The sequence below is a fragment of the Vulpes lagopus genome, chromosome 1 (assembly GCF_018345385.1).
Source record: "Vulpes lagopus strain Blue_001 chromosome 1, ASM1834538v1, whole genome shotgun sequence".
NCBI lineage: Eukaryota > Metazoa > Chordata > Mammalia > Carnivora > Canidae > Vulpes > Vulpes lagopus.
In genome coordinates, this window is record NC_054824.1 from 9,399,086 (window position 1) to 9,409,166 (window position 10,081).

Genomic DNA, 10,081 nt, shown 5'->3' on the forward strand with positions numbered 1-10,081 from the left:
AGGGAAATTCCTTGTACTATTCTTGCAACTTTTCCAGAAGTTTGAAATTATATCAAAATCAGAGTTAGGGGCAGCCCCGGTGGCTCAGCGGTTTAGCGCCGCCTTCAGTCCAGGGCGGGATCCTGGAGACCCGGGATCGAGTCCCACGTTGGGCTCCCTGCATGGAGCCTGCTTCTCCTTCTGCCTCTCTCTCTCTCTCTCTCTCTCTCTCTCTCTCTCTCTGTCTCTCATGAATAAATAAATACATCTTAAAAAAAAAAAATCAGAGTTAGCCCCCCAAAGTGCTGTATGAGGGAATTTCATATAGAACTAGTTCACTTGGGATCCCTGGGTGGCGCAGCAGTTTAGCTCCTGCCTTTGGGCCAGGGCGTGATCCTGGAGACCCGGGATCGAATCCCATGTCAGGCTCCCTGCATGGAGCCTGCTTCTCCCTCTGCCTGTGTCTCTGCCTCTCTCTCTCTCTCTCTATCATGAATAAATAAATAAAATCTTTAAAAAAAAAAAAAAAAAAAAGAACTAGTTCACTTGATTACTGTCTCAAATGTTTGCCTACTTTAAAGCATCAAATTACTTTTTTAAAAAATATGAGTGGGTGAGGTGTGGTATAACTTCTTTCTCCTGAGTCATTTGCTTTGTAGTGATGTATTTCTTATTCCCAAGTATTAAATTCTAGATTCCCATTTTGAAACACAAAGACATATTTACCAAAAACATGATTTACTTTAACAATATCATCAAGTGTTTCCTTTCAACTGTTAGAAAAACAAGAACCATCTTGCTAATTCTTTGCTGCTTCGTTTTGTTAATTCTGATATTACCAAAATGTCTAGTCATGCTCAGTTGTTCTTTATGGTAGCTTGAGTAGGTAATAGCATATACACTTCTTGGCTTATCTGGAAACATTTTGATTTTTTCTTGATTTAATAACCAAAACAGTTTTATAGGTAGAGCTCATTTACTTAGTAGTACCAGCCATCAGAAACTATTCTCTAGACATTCATTTTGGGAGTGCCTGGGTGGCTCAGTCAGTTAAGCGTCTACCTTCAACTCAGGTCGTGATCCCAGGGTCCTGGAATCCAGTCCCCCATCGGGTTCTCTGCTCCTCAGAGAGCTTGCTTCTCCTTCTTTCCCTGCCCCTCTCTCTCTCTCTCTCTCTCTCTCTCTCATAAATAAGTAAAATCTTTAAAGATAATAAATAAATAAGCATTCATCCTGGCAATGCCTTCTACCAGCAACAAGATTATCCATGTTCTGAAAACATTTGTTGACAAATTATGAGGTGTCGGGCACCATGCTAGGCACTGGGAATACAGTGATGAATAAGAGGGAAATTTAGTTAACAGTTCCAAGGGAACTGCTGTTCCATTCTAAGAATTCCTCTGGTGGCTATAGTGTTAATGGAGGAAGTCCGAAAACAAGAAAGATAAAGGTACACAGATGAAGTATTTGGATAAATGTAGGCAGTGACAAAATTTATATTTAAAATGTTAAAATATTGTGTTGGGGAATATGACAGTCCTAGGTGCATTTCCATAGTTGTCTTAGTGACACTTTTATGTTACATATTAAAAATGGCCCCAGTTTAAAGCAGGGAATCAGTGCCTATTCAGGTCTCTGATAACGTGATTTATTAGCTTTGTTATAAAAGATATTTGAATAGTGCTTATGTTCTCCACCTATATTGTACAAATCAGACTCCCACTCCCATCAGTCCTTTTTGTAACAAGAGTGATCTTTTGCCTTTCAAACACATTATGCATGAGTGAATTGTATGCCATATTGTATTTGCACTCATGTTTAAATATTGCTCTAGGCACCAGATTTTGGATACCGAGTTGAGACTTGTTTCTTATACTCTATTTCAGAGTATCCAAAGGTAACTCTGGCTTAAGGAAAAATTTTACAGATAAGGAACTCATACACCACTGCTCTTTCATTCTTTGACTCAGTGCTAAGTAGGAGGAAGATTCTGAGAATATTAAAATATTTCAAAGAAATATACATAAGAATATGAAGAGAACTATACCGGAAATGTTTTCAAATATTCTAAGAAAGATTTAATGCAGTGAAACCTTGGCAATCTAGAACTTACAGAGAGTGAATCATTCCAGATAGCTGAGGGTTTATCCATTTGAATACCAGCAATTTAAAATATTCTCAGAGTACTAATACCATGCTTTCTATAGTATTCAGTATATTGCTTAATCTTTTATTTATAGATGATTCCCATCCTTATGAAAATTAGTCATTGTATTAGCACAGTGATCACTGCTGTGTATAAAAGTATGTGCCGATACAACAAAGATTGTCAGAAAAATCAAAACAATGAAAGCATTTTTTTAAAAAGGTGAGAAGTATTATGAGGCGATGTCATTTTCCAAAATTGTTTTAAAGAATAGCAGTGATTCAGGGGTTTGTTTTGGGACTTCTGCTTGGTTATGTTTGGGATCAGTAGTATGTTTGTTTTGTATATTTGGCATGATTTTATTAATTCTTTGTAGTGCTCCTATGTCTTCTCTTACTGTCAGTCTGTTGACTGTCATCTCCCAGGACTTGTGCTGCTTCTAACGGGGAGTTTAAGCATTTCTTTAAAAGGGTCTCGTTTCAGGGGCCAGCCACGTTATTATCACCATACATCATCAGCCCATTTTGCCTGGTCATTAGAGCACTTGGATGAACAGAGCAGAAAGGGGAAAGGATGGTATTACCCTCTCATTCAGTTCCATGAGCCTCCCTGTTTCCCTGTCTCTTGTCTCCAGGAAGCTGAGAGGTTCAGACATTTTATTTTGGAGAGATTAAGAGAGACAAACCAAGAAGTATGCTGGAGGAGTGACACAAAGTTTCTTGAAGGGTTCTGTTTTGTTTTGCTTTCGAAAAAGGAATTTGGTTTTGCTTTCTTTATTTTCCTATGACAACCAAGGAAATGGTTAGGAGGGAGCTGCTGCTCACTTTACCATAAAAGTTGTCAGTACATCATATCAGAATTCTAAAAGACACACAATTCACCTTAAATCTGTAATAAAATTTGAATTTGAAAGAAAAGTCTGATTTGCAGCACTCTTTTAATTAGTGAATGGGTGTTAACAGAAATCAATCAGTTTTCGTGACTCTAAGACAGGAATTCTGAGTCAGACTCTTAGTTCCTTCTCGTTAAAACTGTTACTGTATGTCTCTAAAACTTTCTGATATGTATTTGAACAACTTGATTGAAATTAACCTGTAGCTCCCATCTGTTCCATTAAACATCTTCCTAAACACTGATCTTATTCTTGGTGATTTCTAGTCATATTTCTATTTTATATAGTTTAAATATGTATTGACCTACTTCATATACCTGTCATATTTAATAACCATATAGTTTTTAATGTGTAACTAAAATAAATTTTGGTCAGTGGGTACATGGGCTGTTTTCTCCACTATAGTTTCATTAACGTCAATCTTAGGTAAGCACAGTAATTAAGAAAGAATGAATACTTTCACATATAGCAACAGAATTTTTATCAGAATTCATTGCAACCCTCAGGTTTCTGTTTTGGGTGATACATATTGCAACATTTGAACTTTCTCCATGTCCACATTTCCTGCTTGGGAGACAGACCAGGTTTAACCTGTTAAAGCTGTTAAACCCATTTACCTCACCACAGATTCTCAAAAGGTATCACAGATTATTTCTCCTTCTGTTTTGACCCTTCCTGATTACTGTTGGATTTCTCTTTTGGAATAGATGGGGAAAAAAAGAATCAAGTGATGATTCATGGAATTGAGCCAATGTTGGAAACACCTCTGCAGTGGCTGAGTGAACATCTGAGCTACCCAGATAATTTTCTTCATATTAGTATCATCCCGCAACCAACAGACTGAAGGATCAACTCTATGCCTGAACGGAATCACCCTTAAACAGGATTTACCAGAGCATGTCACCCTTCTGCTTCAATCAGGTTTGGTGGAGGCAACCTGACCAGAAACACTACTGCAAGCCAAACAGGAAGATGATTCCATGTCAGATAAGGGCACTTGGGCTGGTCTTACTTTGCATCACCACTGCTTTCCTCCACTGCCGTCATTAAACCTCAGCTGCGACATGAAAGGCTTCACAGGACCACTGCAAGTCTTCTGTTTTCTTGTAAAATATAATGAAGCCGAAACCTTTGGCCTAAGAAGAAAATGGAAATATGTGCCACTTGATTTGTATTTCTGATTAACAAATAAACAGGGGTATTTCCTAAGGTGACCATGATTGAACTTGAGCTCGAGGGAGTGGAAACATTGGTTTAATTTTCTAGAGAATTAGACTTAAGAAAGTAAAAGAGAAATTCTGTTATCAATAACTTGGAGTAATTTTTTGTAAAAGATCCAATTACAGTAAACCCATCTTTCCTTAATGAAAATTTCCTATGTTTACAGTCTGTCTATTGGTATGCAAACAATCTTGTAACTTTGATAATGAACAGTTGAGAGATTTTTAAATAAAACCTCTAAATATGTTTTGTCATTTAATAACATACAATTTTGTCACTTTTCCAGTACTTTCTGACTCACATACAGTAGATCACTGTTTTTACTCTGTGTTACCATTCAGGCGGGTCGTCATTGACATGGAGTGGATGGAGGGCATAGGATAACTTGTCTCAGGAGCTGTCATAGAATTTCCTGCTGCCAGTTTTTAAATCTATGTTCTTTACATGATAAAGGTATACATGTTATCATTTATCTTTGCTGTTTTATCACTGTAAACCTGTCAAATCATAGTATGTTTAAGCATCTGTATAAAGATAATCTTGCATTTTTTGGGGGGGAAAAAAAAACGGTCCTTTGCAAGCTAGTGTTTTCCATTGGCTTCAGATCTAATCTTTCACTGTGGCCCCTGGCAGCCAGTCGCTGAAGTCTAAAGATTACCAATCTCCTGACTGTAGTAGCTTTTCTGTGACTTTACCAAAAATATTCAGAGGTTCCTGGAGTCCTCATTCAGTATAAGGAAATTTTTGCTGCACTTTATTACCGTGCTGCTGGAACTCTACCAGCTAAACGTATTTGTGCATTACGCTGTGTCTTGTGAGCTAGCTTGCTGTCCGTGTGGAATGTCGACCCATTTGAATATGCTACAAAGCATAGTATCACACAATAACAGTCTTAGATTCCATAATAAAAATGAATGTCTTTCCTATAAAAATTGTACGAATGTCGAAGTGAGATCCTTCTAGTGCTCACTGCTTCCTTTTTCCTTTTGTGATTTTTTTCACTGACCAATAATAGTGTATTTCTTCACAGAACAAGATAACGTTAGTCAAAGATGAGATATCTGGAGTGGAATGGATAAGCCTCAATCAAGAGAAACAGGTACCAATATGAGGAAATTCAACCTAATTGGCAAATGTCAATGAAATGAAAAGCGCCATTTTAGTAAAGGCAGAAAAAAAAAATGACAATATTTGAGTTACTTAAGGACAAAAAACCCACTGACTTGTATTTTTTTTCAAAAGAGGTTGATCTGAATATGATTGTTCACATTAAAAGTGTTTATTCGCCTATTCAGTTTGGGGGTTTTCCCCCTTGATGTTTTGACAGACTGAAGTGAGCTTCAGTGAACAAAAGGATCAAAATGCCAGGGAGTGCTAAGCTGTGAAGAAGAAAGTGTGGTAAGAACGGTAAGCCATAGTAGTTTTCCACAGACAAGACTAGTTTGAGGTTTCTGCAGTGGGCTCAAGTGAGCTACTGATCTTTACTTCCAGATTTGAAAGTAAAACTTTATCAAGCCATTGCCCGTTGTTACTTGTCCATTATTACACCAGCATCATAACTGTATTACCCTGCTCTCGTCCCAGGTAAGTCAAGCCCCGATCCCCACAGGAAGAATAAACACAGAAATTCGTGCTGGCTTAAATATCTATTTTTGTTTCTTTTCGTTTGAATATTTAAATTTTATGGTTTATTAAAAAATTAAATAAGATTTTGTGTCTGTCATTATTTCTAGAAGTTGGAAATGAAATTCATATAAAGCAAGTTACCTATTGGGGAAATTATTAAAATTTCCTTAGTCTCATGCTTGTCTGAAAGTTTCTCAAAGCAGTAGAATATATGAGGGGAAAGGAAGAACATATGAAAGAAAACCAGAGAAGGCCACAAATCTCTATATGCTTGTTTATAACTCACTCTTGGTAGTGGACCCCCCACACACAAGGAAATAAAAATATGTTTTAAAATTATTAACATTGTTAACTAGGAAGGTATAAATTCAGCCTAAATAAAGTAAATCATTGCTTGTCCGTCATAGTGTTGTCTTTCATTTGGATGGCCTAAGTTCTGACCATGGATGGAATTGAATTGACAGGCATCTTCTGTATCTAGAGGCCCAAAGTAGCCTGCTCGTAATTAAAGAAAGCTGACCTCCCAGTCTGTAGTGTGGTGATCTATAGACCACATCCCAGTTAGTCTAAGGAGGACCCACGAATGCATTTGTCCTGTTCTGTTTATCCCCCGTCCAACTGGAAACCAGATAGGAATTGATCATTTGCTTAAAAAACAATATACAAGATTTGATATTGAATGATAGTGACTTTTAATGGTGAACTTTCTAGCGTGTATTTATTTTTTATAGGCTATATGAGATAACTTTTTCTTTCAATTTTCAGAAACTTGGTTCATGTGGGTCATGCCAAAGAATGAGTCTCACTTTTTATTTATCATACTGTTGGTATTTAGGTCTGAGGTAAGTTGGGTTTCCTGTTAGATGTGCTAACATTGTTGAAATAGAAGTGTAGAATCTTGGCATATGATAGGGAAAAAAATCAAGCGTGATGGTATTTGTAGTCCTATTTATAATCAGTGGGATTCAAAATCCCAGTCAAAATACTTACCTGTCTCTTTTGAGTTCTGTCCTTCTAAGTGTTTTCTAAATATATCCCTTTCCTGGCCTGAAAATATTAAAAATTACCCACAGGGGTCTTGGAGAGAAGAGAAGTATGCCTCTTTTCAAATAATCTGTGATTGACACTTTATAATTTTAAAAATTCATTTACCATGTAGATTTGACAAAAGAATCCTTAAATTCTCTCAAGTGTGAATTACAAGGTTTTTTTGTGGGTTTTTTTGTTTGTTTTGTTTTTAAGATTTATGTATTAGAGAGTATGCTCAAGCACAGCGGGAGGAAGGGGCAAAGGGAGAGAGAAATTTAAGCAGACTCTCCCATTGAGGGTGGATCCTGATGCTGGTCTCCATCTCACCACCCTAAGTCTACAACCTAAGCTGAAACTAAGAGTTGGGTGCTTAACTCACTGTGCCACCCAGGTGCCCTACAAAGTTTGCTTCTTTATACTTCCTAGAAGTAATACTACTGTGGAATCTAGTAAGCATAATACAGTAATCATACAGTGAAAAAGGACTCAGTTTTTAGATCCTTTAAATGTGTTCATTAAGTGTTTAGGTTTTTGAGGACTCAACTATTCTTATTAACTGAGAAGGTGTTAGAATAATCCACAATGAGATAAAGAGAACTCTAAAGATTTAGGAATGTCAGTCTGCTTTGATATAACAATTGATTCTTTTGAAAGTGATGAATTTGGGCTTTCCCTCTGTGGCATAGTCACACACACACACACACACACACACACACACACATACCCTCCCCACCCCACCCCCCACTTCACAAGGATAAATAAAACACAACCAGGCTGTTTCCTCTTTATTTGCCCTGGTTCTTAGCAGAGTGTCTAGCACATAGTTGATGCTTTGCAAATGTTTAATATAAAAAGAAAAAACTCGGGATAATTTAATGACATTTTAAAATCAGTGTTGTATTTTTCTGCTAAGAATACTCACTATAAAAATAGGAAGAACCTAGTCGTTTAGCAATCAACAAAGTACAGTTGGTTCGGGTTTGCATTACTGTGAAGACTTGCTGACTCAAACCAGCTACTTTCAGTAGGAACCACTGTGGATCAGATCCTTGCGTCAGTCCACATTCATTTTAGTTGCAGTGTATACCACAGGACATAGCTTCTGTTTCTACATCACTCTAATTTAAGCAGCCCCTAAAGCTAGAGCTATTCTCATCAAGCATCTGGACGTATTTATTAATTTTGACCTTTTCATAAATGAGTAGTTTGTGTCTTGCTTTTGCCTCCAGTCTTTACTTCTGAAAATGTAATACATTTTTAGCAAGGGAAACATGTTAGACCTGTGAGCAAGGTAGACTGTTAGAACCTAGAAGAGAAATATATGGGTTTCAGTCTTTTATATTGAGTGAAAGAAGATGTCTACCTGCTTTACAGAGTGTTACTTAGAAAATGCTGATAGCTTTTTGTTGTTGTTCATAACAATTACCATGGTTTATAATAAATATCTGTGTGGAATTTGAGCATGAATTCCGTAAAAGCAGAGACCAGGTCTGTTTGGCTCAGTATCGTATTCCCAAGCCTGAGCAAGACCTGAAACAATGGACTGTACTAAATACTTGTTGAGTAAAAGGAAGAAGCTGTATGCCACATCTCTTTTTTAGAGTCCAAAGCACTTTGACATATTAAAGGTACTGAGAAGTTGTAGGGTTATGAGAGCTATTTGATCCAGCATCTCCTAAACTTTTTCATTATGAGATTTTTTTCCCCACAGTACTACATCATATTGAAAACTAAGTGGAAAATGCTACATTGGATCGTTAGGTCGAAATGACCTAGAGTTTATAACAGAAGGCTTAGTCGTTCTTTTCGGACAACTCCGTTTGAAAGAAGTTCTCACGCATTTGACTCCACAAACAAAATGTTACTAGCCTGTTCATTGCTTCCTCCAAATATGCCCCATTTTGTCAGTATTGCTCTCAAAATTCAGTCAGCAAGTGTATAGTGACTATCTAATACATGCCAAAGTATGTGCAGAGAGAGGATGCAATGGTTTAGAATTCATAATACCAGTATGGGGTGGGTAGTCAGCTGCTCATCCTTGGTTTGACTTGGTTTTAGCAAAAGAACTGGGAACCATCAGTTCTCTTTATAGAATGTTCAAATATAAAAGCTGAGATAAGTGGTCAACGGAGTGGAGACCTACTTCTCAGTCCTTAGGTGTATAAGTAGGAATCAGAGGTGAATAATTGCTCTCAGAGAGCCACCATAAAGCTAGCCCAAAAAAACCACAGAGCTGAAATGTGGCATTCTAGGAAAATAATCACCAACAGCCCCAACAGGAGTGCATAAGGCATAGCAGAGAAGGCTGGCTCCACGGATAGGTGGTGGCACTAGCGTGTGTGGCAGGCACTTCTGATTTCTAGGGGGCTCCTGTACTTGGGTGGGATGGGATGACTGTCTTTTTGTATTGTCTAGGGGACATTTTCCAAATGACAAGTCATGGTGCTGAAAGCTTATGTCCATTAACTTAAGATGTTGATATTTTTGTTACTCAGAGCTGTTGGCTTTTAGCTTCCTTTTCCAGACATAGTAACTCAGTGATTAACTGTATCTGCTTATGTGCAGGCCTAGGGAAAAATTTCATCCCCTCACTGCTGACCTTTTTCTGGGTATGCCATCCCAACCACACCTCCCTTAAGAATGTGGTCATTCCTAGTGTCCCTATTTCTATAGCTCCTTTTGTCATGGTTTTGAAATGAATGATCATGTAATACAAAATACCAATTTATCCTGCTATCTCTGATCTACTGTGATGATGCTAATATTTCAGTTGTGACAGAGGAAGTTACTGAAGACCTCAGCTGGAGCCAACTTGAGACAAGGGATAGCTGGGGTGTGTGTGTGTGTGTGTGATCACATGCATACATACATTCAAATGATCATGTGGACCAAATGAGGTAAAAGTTAAGTTGCTTTTGGACTATACCATGCTTAAAACATTAGAGTAAAAAGAAAAAAAAAAAATGCCAGGTAAGTTGAGATTAGCAATAGTCCAACCCAGATGTATGGTAGACATACATCATTCTAGGCAGAACAACGCCCACACATTAGTCTTTAATAAGAGCATTTAGGACATCTCATTAAAACCAATTCTTAATTACTGATTCTGTATTAACTATATTCCCCCAGATTTTATAGAATTCCACATGATTCATCTATTCAAACGTTTATTGAGCAAATAAGGTCGT

General features: G+C 37.4%; 1 protein-coding gene across 5 annotated transcripts in view; it reads left to right on the forward strand.

Annotated features, from left to right (window-relative positions):
* ATG5 (autophagy related 5) overlaps positions 1 to 5,170 on the forward strand; it is a 124,832-nt gene extending 119,662 nt beyond the window's left edge. For all 5 annotated transcript variants that reach the window (XM_041760301.1, XM_041760304.1, XM_041760305.1 and 2 more), the window contains one exon: positions 3,725 to 5,170. In XM_041760301.1, coding sequence (XP_041616235.1) covers positions 3,725 to 3,861 — 137 coding nt within the window. In that variant the 3' untranslated portion in view covers positions 3,862 to 5,170. The remainder of the gene's footprint in view (positions 1 to 3,724) is intronic.
* Positions 5,171 to 10,081: the final 4,911 nt, after the last annotated feature.